This window comes from Schistocerca cancellata, chromosome 4, assembly GCF_023864275.1.
Source record: "Schistocerca cancellata isolate TAMUIC-IGC-003103 chromosome 4, iqSchCanc2.1, whole genome shotgun sequence".
In the NCBI taxonomy this organism is placed as follows: domain Eukaryota; kingdom Metazoa; phylum Arthropoda; class Insecta; order Orthoptera; family Acrididae; genus Schistocerca; species Schistocerca cancellata.
This window is the reverse complement of record NC_064629.1, coordinates 824,802,810-824,823,978: the sequence shown is the minus strand read 5'-3', so window position 1 is coordinate 824,823,978 and position 21,169 is coordinate 824,802,810. Positions and strand designations below refer to the sequence as shown.

Genomic DNA, 21,169 nt, shown 5'->3' with positions numbered 1-21,169 from the left:
CTTAATCTCATTTTGCCATTTTCATCTTTGTAACAAATACTTGGTGCCTGATATCCTTTAGGTATGTGTTTAAAAAAGTTTGGTAAAAATTTATAGTATTACTTTTGGTGAAATTTTCTTTTATTTCAATAAGCTGAGAATTTTCAAAGTTTTATTTTTATTATTATTATTCTATCTATGGGACTGTGGAAACATCACGTCTGTTACCATTAGGGGAACAGTGCTTATTCTGAACCGAACATTTCGCAATTAGCGGTGTCAGGATGAATCATGCAGAACAATATCTGTCAGAGAAGTAATGCACGTTAGGTGGAACAACACGCAGCACTGACGGTGTGTTTATACTGTATGCGCTGTCCCAGACAGTGACTAGTTGCGAGAGGAGTAATGCACCCGAGACAGAATCCAGTGTACATGCGTACACGTATCGAATTTTCTTATTGTAAACCTCTAAACCAATGTGGCAGACGTATGGCATACACAAACGATGAATATGTGGATATGCTTCTTGTCCTTGGTGCATATGACAACTGGGCTGGTGTTACCGCTCGTGAATATGCTGCTAGATATCCTCGTCAACGCCATCCAGATAAAAATGTGTTTCGCCATCTGGAGTCAGGTCCTGTCCTTCCACCATCGCGTGACAGAGGTCGTCCACATGACTCTGTACTCCAGCTACTGAGGAAGCTATTCTGGAGGTCATACAACAAGAGGAGGAGGATATTGGTGTTTAACGTCCCGCCGACAACGAGGTCATTAGAGACGGAGCACAAGCTCGGGTTAGGGAAGGAAGTCGGCCGTGCCCTTTCAAAGGATCCATCCCGGCATTTGCCTGGAGTGATCTAGGGAAATCACGGAAAACCTAAATCAGGATGGCCGGACGCGGGATTGAACCGTCGTCCTCCCGAATGCGAGTCCAGTGTGCTAACCACTGCGCCACCTCGCTCGGTCATACAACAAGAACCTCAGCGAAGTACACGTAGCGTAGCAAGGCAGCTGCGTGACACGCAACACACGGTCGTTAACGTGCTAAACAAGCGTGGGCTGCACCTGTATCATTATGCTTTCACACAACACCTGCGTCGTGCAGATCGCCATTTAGCGGATGCAGTTCTGTTAATGGTTCCAGCAACAGCAGAAAGCCAACAATGACTTTATGAACACTGTAAAATGGTCGGATGAAGCAGCATTCACTCATGTGGGGGTTTTCAATATGCACAATACCCTCCATTGGTGTGGGGTTAACGCGCACGTCACCCGCGACCGTGCATATCTACGAGGTGCATTCAAGTTCTAAGGCCTCCGCTTTTTTTTCTAATTAACTACTCACCCGAAATCGATAAAACTGGCGTTACTTCTCGACGTAATCGCCCTGCAGACGTACACATTTTTCACAATGCTGACGCCATGATTCCATGGCAGCGGCGAAGGCTTCTTTAGGAGTCCGTTTTGAACATTGGAAAATCGCTGAGGCAATAGCAGCACGGCTGGTGAATGTGCGGCCACGGAGAGTGTCTTTCATTGTTGGAAAAAGCCAAAAGTCACTAGGAGCCAGGTCAGGTGAGTAGGGAGCATGAGGAATCACATCAAAGTTGTTATCACGAAGAAACTGTTGCGTAACGTTAGCTCGATGTGCGGGTGCGTTGTCTCGGTGAAACAGCACACGCGCAGCCCTTCCCGGACGTTTTTGTTGCAGTGCAGGAAGGAATTTGTTCTTCAAAACATTTTCGTAGGATGCACCTATTACCGTAGTGCCCTTTGGAACGCAATGGGTAAGGATTACGCCCTCGCTGTCCCAGAACATGGACACCATCATTTTTTCAGCACTGGCGGTTACCCGAAATTTTTTTGGTGGCGGTGAATCTGTGTGCTTCCATGTCCCATTCGTGCTGTCTTTGCGCGTCAACATTGCTCGGCAACATGCCACACGGGCAGCCGTGTGGTCATCCGTCAGCATTCGTGGCACCCACCAGGATGACACTTTTCGCATTTTCAGGTCGTCATGCAGGATTGTGTGCACAGAACCCACAGAAATGCCAAATCTAGAGGCGATCTGTTCAACAGTCATTCGGCGATCCCCCAAAACAATTCTCTCCACTTTCTCGATCATGTCGTCAGATCGGCTTGTGCGAGCCCGAGGTTGTTTCGGTTTGTTGTCACACGATGTTCTGCCTTCATTAAACTGTCGCACCCACGAACGCACTTTCGACACATCCATAACTCAATCACTTCATGTCTCCTTCAACTGTCGATGAATTTCAATTGGTTTCACACCACGCAAATCCAGAAGACGAACCGTTGCACACTGTTCCAGTAAGGAAAACGTCACCATTTAAAACAGTTCTCATTCTCGCCGCTGGCGGTAAAAATCCATCTGCCGTATGGTGCTGCCATCTCTGGGACGTATTGACAATGAACGCGGCCTCATTTTAAAACAATGCGCATGTTTCTACCTCTTTCCAGTCCGGAGAAAAAAAAATCGGAGGCCTTAGAACTTGAATGCACCTCGTAGTTCGCTTTGGTATCAACGCCTGGGCTGGAATATTAGGCTACAGATGTTTGAGTCCCTACATGTTGCCTGACCGTTTGACTGCGTGAAGGTATCACGCATTCCTCTCAAACTATCTGCCTGATGCGCTGGACGATGTTCCACTACATGTCCGGCAGAGAATGTGCTTCCAACATGATGGTGCACCTCCACACTCTGGAATTAATGTGCGACAGTATTTGGACAGAACATTTCCAGGGAAATGGCTTGGACGTGGAGGTCCAGTTATGTGGCTACCGCGTTCACCTGGGAAGGGTCCAGAGCTCTATGATCCGGCGGGCTGCGCAATGTTTGGACGTGCAGGAAGGTCGCTTTGAACACCTGTTGTTCTGAGGACAACGTATTCTGTTGTGAAGGTCACGCGGTCATTAATATGGGCATTATAATTGTCACTGCTAATCTGCGCCATCTGAGTGCTCATATTACATGTAGTATAAATGACAAGTAGATGTTGTGGTTTGTACTACGCTATCATCTTTGGCATCTCGAAATAGATATTGTTTTTGTATTTATTCCGACCTATGACAGTTCATTTGTTTCAACTGTCTATTTATTATTTGTCTAACTACGTATTTGCTATGTTCAGCGTTATAAAATGTTGTAAATTTGATATATGTGACCGAAGAAACGGTGTATATTACAGTATGAAATGTCAGAATGAAATTAGAAAAAAAAGTACTGACAGAGATAGTTACCATACATGTGGTTACAGTGTTGCCAGATTGCCACTCTTTAACGTCCTTTTTATGCCGGATGTACTCACCGGACGAAATTTTGTGACACACTTTTTTTAATCGCTGGCATTTGAGGAATGGCGCTGTGAAGGCTGAGTGTGCGAATTTCGCTTCACCATATATATATATATATATATATATATATATTTTGTGTGTGTGTGTGTGTGTGTGTGTGAGAGAGAGAGAGAGAGAGGTAAGTGTAACTGGACACTGGCAAGAATTTAAGACTTGCAAAAGACGGATATTCTTAAATACAATTATGATCTGCAATGATTCAAGGAAAAATGGTACAGCAAATCCAAGCATATCAAAATGATCAACGCAGTATATACTAGTATATAGCTCGATATTACTCTCCCACCATTCCAATCCATGCTGTGTGTTGATCGTCGCGAAAAAGAACATTCATTTCTTACACACCGGAAGCAGCATCGTCGCTTACATTGCAGCGCCAACCCCATCACTGCACATTTTGCATAGAAACACCAACGATGTGAATAATTGTTTGTCAAATTCATACTTTTTCTTTTTAAATATAAAAAAAACTGTTTTTATATTTTAAATAACTATACAGTGAGGAACAGAAAATGGCTACTTCTAGTCAGTTTCCCCCTCCAACCTCCCCCACATCTGCTAGAAGGCTATGCATTTACAATTAGAAAGGGAACTTTGTTGTGTTGTTGCGTAGTATGTTTCACGATCCTTGTGAACCACTTTTCACTGTAAGTATTGCATGACACTCAATGATTAACTGAAACTGCCTGATAGATATGAGGGATGTAATAGGTGTAGTTTTAAAAGATGTACCAGTGTAAGAGGTAAATACATCGTTATTACTGTTTATTTACATATCAAATCACATTTTTGACATAATTAAAACAATACATTATTACATGCAGAACTGTGGTAACCGAATCAGCGAAACTAATATTACAGACTTGCAATTTTCAATTAACTACAGGTATGATGTTCTACAAGATCACTGTGAAATACTTTGAGTTAATGTAATTCAGTGCTTCATGATACTGTTCAGTTCTGAAGCTTACAGTATATTGAATGTACTTGAATTGGGGGTGAATAAGTTCGTTCATTGTACCTGAGTAACGTAGCCACAAACCAAAAGTCGATATTGGTTCTGTTGTGGTCATGAACCACGCACTGCATGTACGTAATTGCTTAATTAATTCCTAGAAAATCGAGCTCTTACGTCTCTTTACCATTATTACATCGTCGACTCAGTCACAATAAAACTCTTTCTCGAAGAAACATATTGAACATAAAAGTCTGGTGCGTCTTTTTAAAGTGCGCTTCTACTTCGCCAGAGAAGCTGCAGGTAGGGAACGAAACTGTCGGTAAAAATCCATGGCACTGCAACCACTGGCGATCACGCGTCATCGTCAGCCGGCCTCGCCATGTTGAAGTCGAGGATCTCGTCCGAAGTGAGGTAACGAACATCGGAGTCTTCCGCCACGTTCCTCTGCCTTCTCAGTCTTAGCCTTTTCTTCACGACGAAGAATGCGACGACGGAGAGCAGCGCTGCCAGTATTACGGCAACCACAATGCCGATAGTCTTGGCAGATGGGCCGCTCGGAGGGGCTGCCTTAACTGGAAAGTGAGATAACGAGTGCGTTAATTCAAAAAATCTAATGTCGTTAAAAAAGTTAAGCTTTAAAGTGCATTTTACATGTAAATGCGCTACCAGTGGGAGCACCAATAAACTGATTGGGAGAAATATCAACAGCTACTTTAATTAAATACAATTATGAAAAAAATTGCGATAAAAATAATAATTAATGTCGAATGATGAAATTTCGTGAATACATTTATCTAGGTAAGTGATTAACATTGCAAGATCATAATGCAAGCGCGAGATAAGCCATTCCAAATGGGAAATTCTGGTACATTAATAACCGGTGTAACCGCCAGAATCTTGAATGCAAGCATGCAAACTTGCATGCATTGTGTTGTACAGGTGCGCGAGTATCGGTTTGTGGTATGGAGTTTCATGCCTGTTGCACTTGGTCAGTCAATACACGGATGGTTAATGCTGTATGTGGATGATCCTGGAGACATCCGGTGATGTCTCATATGTGCTATATTGGAAACAGGTTTGATGATCGAGTAGAACAAGGCAACATGTCGACACTATACAGCATGTTGGGTTACAACAGCGATATGTGGTCAAGCGGTATCCTGTTGGAAAACACCCCCTGGAATGCTATTCACGAGTGGCAGCACAACAGGTCGAATAACCAGACTAACGTACAGATTTTCAATCATGGTGTGTGGGATAACCACGAGAGTGCTCCTGCTGCCATACGAAATTGCAGCCAGCCGTTGTGGCCGTGCGGTTCGAGGCGCTTCAGTTAGCCAATTAAGGGCTGTATTATGGATGATCAAATTCTTCCAATCGAAAACGTTTTAGGAGCGTCTTCATTGCCCCTGCAGAATGCGGCTGAAAATTGTCTTGAAGAAAAAAAAATGCATGCCATTTATGTTAGGTGGGCTGCATAGCTTCAGGAGAAATCTCTCACCAGATCCGCATACTTGGTGGGAAACAATGTTGTTTTAAGCATTTCTCCGTGATCACTTTGCGTTCTGAACTGAAATGGGTGACGTGAAGTGATCGACAGGCACACTAAATACACTGTCCAACACATCTGTGCAAAATTCCATCGGATTTTCACAGTGGTTTCCATTTCACGCTTAATCGGACCTTACTCTCCGAATACGCTTCGTATTAACCTATATCAGTGAGGTGATAGGGCTGATCAAAAAAGTAGACTGTGAATTAATTGTTACAACTGTTAGTTTATTCTGTCGCCCAGATGGGCCGACTTGCAATACTCAAGCATACAACACACATATTGTAAACCAACATTAATTAACCTAAGTCTATGGTAAATTAATGGATTCATAATACCCGTTGTAGCAGCAGGCAGTAAGCTAACAAGTAGTTATATTGTGCAACTATCCTGTCTCACTTCTTACCAACCTCATATCACACCATCTAACCAAAAGTTTCCAGACACCCCTATGTATTGCGGCATTGGCCACCATTTGTCATGACAAGGGGACCCGCCAGGTCAAAAGGAGGCGGAAAGTATTGTGTTGTCGGTAGAGAAGTGGCAGCATCAGAATGAGTGGACTGGCCGGTGTGGCCGAGTGGTCCTAGGCGCTTCAGTCTGGAACCACGCGACCGCTACGGTCGCAGGTTCGAATCCTGCCTCGGGCACGGATGTGTGTGATGTCCTTAGGTTAGTTATGTTTAAGTAGTTCTAAGTTCTAGGGGACTGATGACCTCAGAAGTTAAGTCGCATAGTGCTTAGAGCCATTTGAACCATTTGAACGAAATTGCACTCCAGACAATAACTGCAGTGTGTCTAATACGCAGACGGGTTGGTAGCAGGTCCTCAACTGACCTCCTTCTAACCAACATACGGCCAACGCTGGCACCGCGGCAGAGCCAGATATCAACAGAATAGACAACAGACCTCCACCCTGCCCTTCAATGAGCTCTCGCTTGATACCACTGAAGTCTGAAATGGCGGAGGTTTGGGATCAGCGGAATTCACGCTACAGGGCGTCTGGCTCAGAGCTATCCTTGAAGTAACCGATTTGTAACAGTTCGTTGTGTCACTGCGGTGCCAACTGCTGCTCAAATTGCTGCTGCAGATGCAGTACAATGAGACAGAGCCTTACTGCCACATGACCGTCCGGAGCCCGGTCTTCTTGTGACCGTACATTCCCGTGACAACCGCTGTCAGCACTCAAGTACAGTGCCTACGTTCTTGCCAGGTCTTTCTGCAATATTGCAGAAGGAACGTTCAGCTTCTCGAAGCCCTATTACAAGCCCTCGTTCAAACTCAGTGAGGTGTTGGTAATGACGTCTTTGTCGTCATGAAGGCATTCTTGACTAACGCCAACTCACCACGTCCATTGTCAAAGGCAAGTAACGCTCACGACTGTTACTCCGTGTATTTAAAGCAAACATGATTTGTATCCTCATAGTGGCGCTATTAGCACCACTCTTATGCGACCAGCGCGAAATTTGAATGGGCATCATCTTTCAGATGCACAAACACGCCTACCAACTTTCGTTTATGTCGCACAAAAAATTTGTGGTAAAGCACTATGAGACCAACTCAGCCTCGTGATGCCAACTCGACTGAATAGTAGCGGCTCCGGTCAAAGAAAACCATCATAACGACCGGGAGAGCGGTGTGCTGACCACACGTCCCTCCTATCCGCATCCTCAATTAAGGGTGGCACGGCGGTCGGATGGTCCAGATGGGCCACTTGTGGCCTGAAGACGTAGTGCTTACTATGGGACCAACTGCTGACATCATCACAATGGTTCAAATGGCTCTGAGCAGTATGGGATTTACCATCAGAGGTCATCAGTCCCCTAGAACTTAGAACTACTTAAACCTAACTAACCTAAGCACATCACACGAACCTGCGACCGTAGCGGTCGCGCGGTTCTAGACGCTGACATCATCGGTCCCTAGGATTACACACTATTGAAACTAACATACGCTAAGGACAACATACACGCCCACGCCCGAGGGAGGACTCGAACTTCTGACGGGAGGAGCCGCGGTAACCGTGACAAGGCGCCTCACATCGTATGTCGCACAACTCCTTCTTGGAGTTGTGACTTCTTTTTCGACAGTGTGCTATGCATTTTGCGGTAGGTCGAAAGTTGAAATGGTTAATTCAAATGGATCAGACTCAAGAATTTTTTGTATGAGCTACAGTTATTCCTTAAGATGTAGACTTAGAGGGAGGAAACATTTGCCACTGTGTTAATGTTGCCTGCGAGCCATTGAGTTGTGTCGTCTCCGTATTTTTGAAGACCAAGAAGACAAGGCACACCTGCAGTGCGTGATTGCGGAGGATAACAACAGGAATACTTTAGAAGCTTCAGTTTTTGAGTAATAATGATATGATATTAGAAAGGATAATGCACTAACAGACATAAAAACACTTTTTGTTCAGATATGTGTTGTCATTGGAAGAAATAACAAACAAATATTCCGTCAGCGATAACCAGCTTTGGACGAAGAAGATAATCGTTAAATAGTGTCTGATGAAGTAAAGTAAACTAATACAGTGGAACTGCTGTATAAAGCCATGTTTGGTTGTCTTCAGCAAGACGTCGGGGTAGTTATTTGACAGCTAAATGCAACATAAGCAACTGCGTTGTACATGAAGCGATTAATGTGTTACGAAGCTACATGTCTTCTTCTGTTTTGCAAATTCAGGGCGATCTATTCTATGCTCGCATGTACGGACAATTTTATGAATGAGAATTTTCTTCAGAGAAATCGATGTAAAAGAAAGTAAATAAAAACGTAGAGTACACGGTGAAATCTTTTCTGTGATACTCCAGTGTGAGTTTACACGCAAATGGGCATTCCTACCGTCCTCCGTACGAAAAATGGTCATGTTGAAACGTTTTGATACAAATCCTTTGGCCACCATAGGTACGTTATTTGGAAACCACCACCACGCAGCAGACTGAGCATTTGCTTTGGCAGAATAGGAATCAGCAGAAGAATCGGTCTTTGTGTTGCGTGCCAAAAGATCACGGTAATGGCCTGGAAACATTTCAAACGTGCGAAGAAACTACTGGTAAATTACATTATGAAGCGAATGGACTGGTATTACAAACGCTGTCGAAAGTTAGGACCACAGAACAAATCGGTGCAGTGGTTAAAATCTGTACTCGTATTTGGGAGTAATTTTATGCAGATCTATCTGTCTCTCTCTCTCTCTCTCTCTCTCTCTTCCGGCTGGAGTTAGATTTTCCGTGTTTTCGTGATTTTCATGGTTCCCATAGATTAATTTAAGCAAATGCCCAAACAGTTTCTTTGAAAAAGACACGGCATATTTCCTTTTCCACACTTGTTCAGTCAGAGTTCCTTCGTGACCCAGCGTCTACAAGACTTTAAATCCTGGTCTCCATCTTTTTTCGATTAGAATATCTTGTTCTGCCAAGACTAGATTATCAAGGAAGTCTTGTTTCACAGGTTCTGTTTCGAGATAGAACAAAACCAACGAGAGATACAGGGTGACAATTATTGAACTATATGAAATAAAATCGTCATAAATTCTGAACGGTTCGCGATAGGGCGTTCAAACTGTACGGTTGGCAGTGGGGCATGATGGGAATTAATGTGCGCTGTATGGTTTGGTTTAGCGACGAAGCCCACTTTCATTTGCATGGGTTCGTCAATAAGCAAAACTGGCGCATTTGGGGCACTGAGAATCCTCATTTCGCGATCGAGAAGCCTTTTCACCCTCAACGGGTGACTGTGTGGTGTGCAATGTCCAGTCACGGAATAATCGGTGCGATATTCGTTGATGGCACAGTGACTACCGAACGGTATGTGAAGGTTTTGGAAGATGATTTCATCCCCATTATCCAAAGTGAACCTGAGTGCGACATGATGTGGTTCATGCAAAACGGAGCTCGACCCCATCGAAGCAGGAGAGTGTTTGATGTCCTAGAGAAGCAATTTGGGGACCGCATTCTGGCTCTAGGTTACCTAGAGGCCACTCGCATGGGCCTCGATTGGCTGCCGTATTCTCCGGATCTGAACACACATGACTCCTTTTTATGGGGCTGTATTAAAGACAAGGCGTAAAGCAATGATCCCAAAACCATTTCTGAGCTGGAAACAAGTATTCAGGACGTCATCGATAGCATCGATGTTCCGACACCTCTGCGGGTCAAGCAGAATTTCGCTATTCGTCTGCTCCACATCATCGCCAGTCATGGCAGGTATATCGAACATGTCATAACCTAAATCCGAATACCTGTAGTGACGTTTACATGTTGAATAAAGTGTGATTTACGTTTTTTTTAATGTAGTTCAATAATTGTCACCCTGTATGTGCACACGTAACAAAGATCCATTTTCTTGTCCTTTGCCGGCCGGAGTGGCCGTGCGGTTCTAGGTGCTCCAGTCTGGAGCCGAGCGACCGCTACGGTCGCAGGTTCGAATCCTGCCTCGGGCATGGATGTGTGTGATGTCTTTAGGTTAGTTAGGTTTAATTAGTTCTAAGTTCTAGGCGACTGATGACCTCGGAAGTTAAGTCGCATAGTGCTCAGAGCCATTTTTTTCTTGTCCTTTCTTTTCAAAACTATTCTGGTTTTTATTTTCTATTAACCTTAATGTTGATGAAACATTAAAAATATGCTCGTAGGGCCCTACAGCGAGCTCTGACATTCTTGTTCGCTTGACGATCTATCTATATTGTGGTATGCGTAAACGATTCTTCAGGTTTAATCATTTCGTGTATTATATTGAAAGCATTTAATAGAAGGTCGCAGAACATTTGAGAACCAAATGCAAATTAGACTACTGGTTCTAAGTGACACCGAAATACGTCACTGTCTGTTAGTTCTGTCCATCATCGGAAAATGCTACTGCAGAATCAACATGCGAGCATAAATATTCGGCACGGTATTTAACGAGATCAACATGAACAAGATATTCGTACTACATGTAAGGACATTGGCATTACTTCAGCGCCACGTCATTCGGTGAGCTATGTGTGTTAGGCGTTTTACGAAAATAAATGGAAATAAGGACAGCTGAACAAGGATGAACTAAATCTCATTAGCACAAATTTCCAGTGTCGTAGTCGCGATTTCCTGACGTCTGCGTGTCAGGGGATACCACAGCGGTCGCAGGGCGGACCTATTCAGCACACAGGGATGAAGTCAATAGTCCCGGCAAACACGCTTTGCAGCTGCGCCATGCTACTGAGTCACAATTCATGTTTGGCAATCTGCGGTGATCCCATGTGGGGCCTGAGCTACGCTGTTCTCCCAACTCCTGCACACAACCAGCGCACTGATATACAGGATCCAATATCTCTAATACACCGATGTGAAACAGTGCTTGATAACTTAGACCTTAGATATTTATTTTAGATGTTGCAGAGTTATCTTTATGTCGAGTAATGTGTATGCAGAGTAACTGAATAGAATAATGAATTAATAACAGAGCAAAGGGCTGTTGTTGCATCTGTAACGCTACTCACTCAAGGACATCGACTTTCTGCTGCAGGTGATTAGTGGGAGTGCTGGAGTGGACGCTGCCAATGAACGACGTGTACTGAATAACTTTAAACAGTGTAGCGCCTAATTTATTTTATTTCAAATGGCTTCCCGCAATGACACATACAACAAATTACGAGATTCAGAAACACGATACAAAATTAAATAACGTGAATTTGTTGACTTGAAATGCGGGACATCACCTGCTGCAAAAATGAGCCGCGAAACCAACTCCAAATCCCCGGTAATGATTTGGAAGGAGAGCACTATCATGTTTGCAAATTTTTGAGTTACGTTCTGTTGTCCGTTCCAGACTATAACTTCTGATGTCATTCACATTTAACATAGGTACATCGATGGAATCTAGATTGAGACATCACGTTTACTTATTGCAAATTTATATTTTATTGCAAATTTATATTTTATTGCAAATTTAATTATCTGTTACTTATTATTTTAAAACAGGTAGTACATGTTACAATTTTGGTTTGTCATCTTCTTGTAGTTTTTCTGTTTCGGTTTTATCAGCAACATTTGGCACAGAACAAAATACTTTTTAAAGTAACAAATAATTTGATGTTGAAATATAAATAAAATATTGTTGTTTTAAGAAAACTGTATATGGCAGAGAAGGAATTTGTTAGTGCCATCATCAGTTGTGACTGGCCGTGAATACATCGGAAATGGTTTCTTGGCGAGGCTATATGTTAATATTAGGTATTCATCCATGTACAACATTGGGTGCTTTCTTGGCTAGATTGCCAGCACCTTACACTACAGTTATTCCAGTATTTGCTATCCTTAACTGTTATTTGATGATACGTATAATTTTTCAGTGCATTTTGGTATGTTATGTCTGTTTCATAATTCTGGGTGTCTTATTTTCTGTTACATCTCATCTTCCTCCTCCTACGTAACCTCTTCATTGTCATAGTTGTTACTGTCACTGTGGGTGTTGCTGTTTATCTTCTGGAAACTACTGTTACGCTGCATATATGCATATCTGCTATATTATTGGCGCATTATATATTATAAACTATTCATCCCGTAATTCATTTTCAGAGCGAGTGGTGCAGTGGCTAGCACACTAGACGCGCAATCGGAAGGGGAGCCAACCAGGTTATTTGTTTTCCCTGATTTGCCTAAATCAGTTACGGCAAACGCCGTGACGATTCTCTTCAGAAGGATACGATTGATATCTTTCCCCCAAAACGTTTTTGTGCTCCATCTCTAATAACCTCGTCATCACCGGTACATCAATTATAATCGTTCATCCTAATTCGTTTGGACAAAATCGTTAGGATTCAGTCCGTCGTTGATGCAATGAAAGTTACATCTTTTTCTAAACAGGCCTAAATTTGGGCTTTGGTTATCAGACGTCCGTGCTAAGTTAGTTGACACGGGGGGGAATAATTCCCACTTAGGATATCACATTGAGTTAGTAACGTAAATTTCTTTGATTGCAAGATGGTCGTTTCATGCATAAGTTACCTCTACTGTCATTTTTCACATTAGAATTATCTGCTGTACTTCAGCTATGATTATGGCAATAAGAGAGTGATTACTGCAGTAATGCCTTGTCCACATAGTTGTCAAGTACTCACCTTGTAAAACGATAACTGGTGTCCTATTTTTGCTGCATAAGCTGTATCTCATCACTTCATTTTGCTACTACTTTTAGATGCTGACTTTCACAAGTAAGTGACGAATCATAACGCACCGTATCATACATCTCCCGGCAACCACTCAGTAGTAGCCATAGTCGTCTACTTCACGAATGCAAAGTTACACCAGCAACAAAACAAGAGTCTCTGAAGAGATTCGAACCAACTGTCAGTGGCACGAATCTGAATTTCGGTCATATTCTCGGTATTGAACAAGATGGGAAAAATCATGGAAGCAATCAACAAGCTTATTAGTATGGATCACCTATCGTAAAACTGGGGATGGAAAGCGTATGAAAGTCCATAACTGCACATTTGCCTATTTCTTCTGTTTTGTTTCTGACTTCAACAGTCATACATGCAACATTTTCTTGTGAATCTACATTTTGATTTGTTACTCCACGACATCGATGTATTAATCTATTTTTATCCATAATGTCTCCATATTTTGGTGGTATTCCTGATATTCTAGTTGTGTATGACAAAAGACCGGATGTTGATACAGTCCGTTTTAGGACAACGGTGCTTAGTATCTTACTGTTTCTTGACGTTTTGGACAAGGTAGCTTTGTACACGTTTTTAATTTTGTTAAAGTAAGATTTCACCGCAAGGCGAACGGGGAGAGTGTGTAACTCATTTGTATTTTTCAATGGTGTAACCTGCTGTCAGCGTGAAGCCGTCCCTTAGGTCGGCGTCTGGTTGCACAACTCCATTGAGGGTTGGCTGAAACAGACTGTGGATAGCAGTGAGGACTTTGTGAATTAACCCTGAAGTTCTTCATATTATTAGGTTAGGTTAGTGTTGTTTAACGTCCCGTCGACAACGAGGTCATTAGAGACGGAGCGCAAGCTCGGGTTAGGGAAGGATGGGGAAGGAAATCGGCCGTGCCCTTTCAAAGGAACCATCCCGGCATTTGCCTGAAACGATTTAGGGAAATCACGGAAAACCTAAATCAGGATGGCTGGAGACGGGATTGAACCGTCGTCCTCCCGAATGCGAGTCCAGTGTGCTAACCACTGCGCCACCTCGCTCGGTCTTCATATTATTAGTGCAGTTGAGACTTGGTAGAACTGCTGACAATGTTTGGCACCTCGTGATCGTTCACTCCCTTTGGGGAATGGTGCCGAGTGATCCTCGTGAATTCTCATTATATTCTATTTTCATACTAATGAAGTAATCTGAATAGCTATCGCGTTTATATGCCATCGAGATCGCAAATTTAATTTTTCTGCCTTAGGAAGGCCATTCCATTCTTAAATTTCAACTGGTTCTGTATTTCATGTTGTGTCTTAACTACCACCCGAGCAATGGCAGAGATCTGTGGCGCGATGCTCGACTCGAGATCTACGGCACGAGCTCTTGCTAGTACATGTCTGTTGGACTACCGATGTGTATCGCTTCAGATTCTTCTTTTTACTCTGCAAATAGCCAGAACGGGATTCAATAACAAAGTGCTAAGAAAACTTTTGTATTCTGCCTACTGAACGATCAACCCATTTTTATTTTTAATCGCCTCCCTTCTTCTGTTATGCAGTAAACTTAATTTGTTCAAATGGTTCAAATGGCTCTGAGCACTATGGGACTTAACTTCTGATGTCATCAGTCCCCTAGAACTTAGAACTACTTAAACCTAACTAACCTAAGGACATCACACACATCCATGCCCGTGGCAGGATTCGAACCTGCGACCGTAGCGGTCGCGCGGTTCCAGACTGTAGCGCCTAGAACCGCTCGGCTACCCTGGGCGGCCTTAATTTGTTACCAGTTTGTTATTGCTACTATTATTATTGTTATTCGTTCACTCGTAAGAGCTTTCCAATCACTATTTGATACATCTACAACTACATCCATACTCCGTAAGCCACCGGACGGTGTGTGGCGGAGGGTACCTTGAGTACCTCTATCGGTTCTCCCTTCTATTCCAGTCTCGTACCGACGCACATGAACAGTGAATACGCAGAATACACAACTCGGAATCTCGTTTTCAGGGCGATAGGAAAAACGCAATAAGGAAAGACGAAAACGGGAGGCCGGTGACACAGGCAGAACTATACAACAATTTCCGTTGATTTAAAACCGTGACGACAGATAAATTCGCGTCGCAGTATATTACTCAAGAATCGAATATGCAGCACAAACTCTGCCACAGCTAGGAATTTGTGACCACGATCATGATTTACCACTGGCTCAGCTGCTGGTTATAGCGTTACAACCGTAAATGTGAGGTTGTGTTCGATAATTTTGTTCTGCTGGTGTTCGAATAAGTCATGCCAATGGATAAATTATGGTACCTTCTTTCTTTTATTTACATAGCTACGTAAACTAAAACGGAAATTCCAGATAATCAAGAGCATGTTTCACTTGTGACTTTCGACTTCGAACACAATTCGTAAACTTTCTTACGACCTCGATCCAATACCACGTGTGAGCAGGAATAGAGGTCTGCTTTACGAATACAAAAAACACCACACAAATAAGTCGGTGGAAACATTCGGAGAAACCATCAGTAGCATGGATGTGCCTTCTTTTCATCATTTAGAAACCAAACAATTGGTGAATATTAAGAAACCGATAAACAGACTAGTTAGTATGTATTATCCGCATAGATCTCAAGGTGGAAAACGTATGAAGCTGCAGAACTGAACATTGCCCACATTTATAGTTTAATTTTTCTGTTAATGAACATAATTTTCAGTTTTTTCTCTTTTGAATCCTCAAAGAAATTCATTACTGCAGGGCATCGAATAATAAATTACTTCCATCCCCACCAACATACTTCAGCATTCTCGTAGTAGTCGTGAAATTCTATTTGTACGTGGCACAAGACAGTACATAGACACATTCGATGTAGAGGTGCAAAATGTTTGACGTCTTACTGTTTCGTGACGTGTGGTGCAAGCATGATTTTCAGTTACATTTATTCGATTGACATACGCTTTCGTTGCAAACTGTCAATGCAAGTTTTTACTCGTTGGTGTTTTGGGGAAATTTTAATCGTGGTAGTAAATTATATACTCCAATATTTGACATGTCGTTTGCTTCATGAACGGAAACTAGTATCACGAGCTTTGCTATCCTGCGCTGAAATTATATAACACTAGCGTTAACAGACCCTTTCCGCACCGGATAGCTTCAAAAATGAGGAATTCTAGGTTAAAGATAATTGAATACCGTAAACATAGATAGCCTTGAAAGACGACTTTAGAAAGTATCAGGAGATAACGCTGTATAAAAACCAAACACGCTCTCACCGCCCCCCTCCCCCCTCTGACACCCCGTTTAAGACGGGCATGTCACGTTTTGCGCTAAATAGCCGCCCCTAGCATAGCTATGAATTGTCAACATCGTTGAAAATATTTGACAACCCTGTGATAGTGCATTTACTTTCGCGTGTGGTCTTGAATTGTTCCGCCGAATTCGCTTGGCATTTCCTTCCACTTAGATGACTTGCGCAACATAATTACACTACTGGCCATTATAATTGCTGCACCAAGAAGAAATGCAGATGATAAACGGGTATTCATTGGACAAATATATTATACTAGAACTGACATGTGATTACATTTTCACGCAATTTGGGTGCATAGATCCTGAGAAATCAGTACCCAGAACAACCACCTCTGGCCGTTATAACGGCCTTGATATGCCTGGGCATTGAGTCAAACAGAGCTTGGGTGGCGTGTACAGGTACAGCTGCCCATGCAGCTTCAACACGATACCACAATTCATCAAGAGTAGTGACTGGCGTATTGTGACGAGCCAGTTGCTCGGCCACCATTGACCACACGTTTTCAATTGGTGAGAGATGTGGAGAATGTGCTGGCCAGGACAGCAATCGAAGATTTTCTGTATCCAGAAAGGCCCGTGCATGCGTTCGTGCATTATCCTGCTGAAAAGTAGGGTTTCACAGAGACCGAATAAAGGGTAGAGCCACGGGTCGTAATACATCTGAAATGTAACGTCCACTGTTCAAAGTGCCGTCAAAGCGAACAAGAGGTGATCGAAACGTGTAACCAATGGCACCTCATACCATCATGCCGGGTGATACGCCACTATGGCGATGACGAATGCACGCTTCCAATGTGCGTTCACCGCGATGTCGCAAAACACCGATGCGACCATCATGATGCTTTAAACAGAACTTGGATTCATCCCAAAATATGACGTTTTGCCATTCGTGCCCCCAGGTTCGTCGTTGAGTACACCATCGCAGGCTCTCCTGTCTCTGATGCAGCGTCATCGTCTCCGAGCTGATAGTCCATGCTGCTGCAAACGTCGTCGAACTGTTCGTGCAGATGGTTGTTGTCTTGCAAACGTCCCCATCTGTTGACTCAGGGATCGAGACGTGGCTGCACGATGGGTTAGAGCCATGCGGATAAGGTGCCTCTCATCTCGACTGCTAGTGACACGAGGCCGTTGGGATCCAGCACGGCGTTCCGTATTACCCTCCTGAACCCACCGATTCAATATTCTGCTAGCACTCATTGGATCTCGACCAACGCGAGCAGCAATGTCACAATACGATAAAGCGCAATGGCGATAGGCTACAATCCGACCTTTATCAAAGTCGGATACGTGATGGTGCGCATTTATCCTCCTTCCACGAGGCATCACAACAACGTTTCACCAGGCAACGCCGGTCAACTGCTGTTTGTGTATGAGAAATCAGTTGGAAACTTTCCTCATGTCAGGTCGTTCTAGGTGTCGCCACCGGCGCCAACCTTGTGTGAATGATGATGATGATGTTTGGTTTGTGGGGCGCTCAGCTGCGTGGTTATCAGCGCCCGTACAATTACCCAATCTTTGCTCAGTCCAATTTCGCCACTTTCCTGGATGGTGATGAAATGATGAGGACAACACAAACACCCAGTCATCTCGAGGCAGGTGAAAATCCCTGACCCCGCCGGGAATCGAACCCGGGACCCCGTGCTCGGGAAGCGAGAACGCTACCGCGAGACCACGAGCGGCGGACCCTTGTGTGAATGCTCTGAAAAGCTTATCATTTGCATATCACAGCATCTTCTTCCTGTCGGTTAAATTTCGCGTCTGTACCACGTCATCTTCGTGGTGTAGCAATTGTAATGGTCAGTAGAGTACAATCTGGACTCCAGGAATGCAGTATGTCACAAAAGTAACGAATCTTATTATCTTTAACGTTATATTAGGAGACTCAGTGGCCAATTTTGCGATGAGAGAGAGTTGCTACCAGGAACGTCTCGTTAGCTCAGTGGTTCTAGATTTGTTTCTCGATGCAAGGGCGCTGTCTGTCTTTAATTTTAATGGCGGCGCATACCAATGCACTCCAGTGCTTAGTTACCGTTTTATTCGTTGCAGCTGTAAATTGATAGAAGAAAATCTTTAACAAAATCTAAAAGAAAACTTTACAAATTAAGTTTTCTAACAAGCTCTACTCAGTAGGGTATTTTAGAAGTCATATATGCCTGCTTTACGAATACCAAGCTGCATCATCTTACAAGAATTTGAATTTCATTCGTCACATAGGACCCAGATGTCAGGTGAATAGTTATGAAGTGAACATAGTGATTAGAACACACTGAGGTGACTAAAGTTGTTGTATAGCTAGAGAAGGCCGAAATGCACGCGTTAATCTCAAGCAGTCTGGCGTGAGTTCTGAAACAGGATACGTAATGAATGCTATAAAGAAAAGTACGTAGCTTCTGGAATACTTAACTTTAATCCACATTTGTAGAACATTGCTCTTGATGATACAGAAGTATTATAGACTCTCAATATCTATACTGGTAATGGGGCCTTGCTAGGTCGTAGCAAATGTAGCTGAAGGCTATGCTAACTATCGTCTCGGCAAATGAGAGCGTAATTCTCAATGAACCATGGCTAGCAACGTCGGCTGTACAACTGGGGCGAGTGCTAGTACGTCTCACCAGACCTGCCGTGTGGTGGCGCTCGGTCTGCGATTACTGACAGTGGCGACACGCGGGTCCGTCGTATACTAGCGGACCGCGGCCGATTTAAAGCTACCACCTAGCAAGTGTGGTGTGTGGCGGTGACACCACAAAAGTCATGGGATACTTCCTAATACCGTATCTAACACTTCTTTTTCCCAGCGTATTGTAGCAGCTCGATGTGACATGGACTCAACAAGTCGTTGGAAGTCCCCTGCAGAGAAACTGAGCCATGCTGTCCGTCCATAGTTGTGAAGTGTTGCCGGTGCACGATTTTGTTCACCAACGGGCCTCTCTGTTATGTACCACAAATGTTCGCTGGGATTCATGTCGGGCGATCTCGGTGGCCAAATCATTCACTCGAATTGTCCAGAATGTTCCTCAAACCAGTGTGAACAACTGTGGTCCAGTGACAATTCCATCGTTGTTTGGGAACATGAAGTCCATGAATGGCTGCAGATAGTCTCAAAGAAGCGGAACATAACCATTTACAGTCAATGATCGGTTCAGTTTTACCAGGGGACCCAGTCCATTCCATGTAAACACAGCCCACACCGTTATGGAGCCAACACGACCTTGCACAGTGTCTTGTTGACAACTTTGGTCCACGGATTCTTGGGGGTCTGCGCCACAATCGAACCCCACCATACGCTCTTACCAACTGAAATCGGGACTCGTATGGCCAGGCCAGGGTTTCCTGTCGTCTAGGGTCAACCGATATATTCACCAGCCCAGAAGAGGAGCTGCAGACGATGTCGTGCTGTCAGAAAAGGCACTCGCGTCGGTCGTCCGCTGCCATAGCCCATTAACACCAAATTTCGGTCCGCAGCGGGTTCCCGGGTTCGATTCCCGGCGGGGTCAGGGATTTTCTCTGCCTCGTGATGACTGGGTGTTGTGTGCTGTCCTTAGGTTAGTTAGGTTTAAGTAGTTCTAAGTTCTAGGGGACTGATGACCATAGATGTTAAGTCCCATAGTGCTCAGAGCCATTTGAACCATTTTTTGAACCAAATTTCGCCGCACTGTCCTAAAGGATACGTTGGTTTACATACCCAATTGATTTCTGTGGTTATTACACACAGTGTTGCTTCTGTTAGCACACTGCGTTGTCCATGGTGAGATAAGCGCTAATGCCTGAAATGTGGTATTCTTGGCATACCCTTGACGTTGTAGATCTCGGGGTATTGAATTCCCTAACGACCTAACGATTTCCGGAATGAAATGTCCCAAGCGTCTAACTCCAACTACCAGTCCACGTTCAAAGTCTGTTAATTCCCGTCGTGCGGCCATAATCACGTCAGAAATTGTTTGACATGAATCACCTGAGTACAAATTACCACCAATACAAAAAATGGTTCAAATGGCTCTGAGCACTATGGGACTTAACTTCTGAGGGCATCAGTCCCCTAGAACTTTGAACTACTTAAACCTAACTAACCTAAGGACATCACACACATCCATGCCCGAGGCAGGATTCGAACCTACGAATGTAGCGGTCGCGGGGTTCCAGACTGTTGCGCCTAGAACTGCTCGGCCACTCCGGCCGGCCCACCAATACACTGCCCTTTGATATCTTGTGTACGTGATACTACCACCATCTGTATATGGCCATGTCGCTGTCCCATGACTTTTGCCACCTCAGTGTAGTTCCTCTGTGATAAATCTCCGTAGTTGTCATTAGGCATCCTTGTAGACGTTTTCTAACACCTGCGTTAGCAATTTCCTTCCACTCTGGATAGCTTAAAAAGAAGCGCAATTTTGTTGGCTTAAATCTTATTGAATACCTTAAATATCAGTTTCGACCAGCGTTAACGTGGACTGAAAGGCATTCGCACAGTTTATCGCATTTTCATAGGGAATCGAACAAGGATAGTAAAACATATTTCAGTACAGTTGCTCACTGAGTCCTGACAGAAACATACGAATTCCTGACGAAAAAATTGCACGAAGAATCGCTACCAAAAGGAAAAGAAACGACCGGCCGGAGTGACCGAGCGGTTCTAGGCACTACAGTCTGTAGCCGCGCGACCGCTACGGTCGCAGGTTCGAATCTTGCCTCGGGCATGGATGTGTGTGATGTCCTTAGGTTAGTTAGGTTTGAGTAGTTCTAAGTTCTAGGGGACTGATGACCTCAGAAGTTAAATCCCATAGTGCTCAAAGCCATTTTTTTTTGAAAAGCAACGAGATACAAAGCATTACCTCAGGCTTTTCGGACGGACTAATGATTA

General features: G+C 43.8%; 1 protein-coding gene across 2 annotated transcripts in view; it reads right to left on the bottom strand.

Moving 5' to 3' along the window:
* Positions 1–4,113: 4,113 nt before the first annotated feature.
* The window catches only part of LOC126184859 (MAM and LDL-receptor class A domain-containing protein 1-like), a 1,134,981-nt gene continuing 1,117,925 nt past the window's right edge, over positions 4,114–21,169 (bottom strand). For both annotated transcript variants that reach the window (XM_049927473.1, XM_049927474.1), the window contains one exon: positions 4,114–4,887. In XM_049927473.1, the coding sequence (XP_049783430.1) occupies positions 4,667–4,887 (221 nt within the window). In that variant the 3' untranslated portion in view covers positions 4,114–4,666. The remainder of the gene's footprint in view (positions 4,888–21,169) is intronic.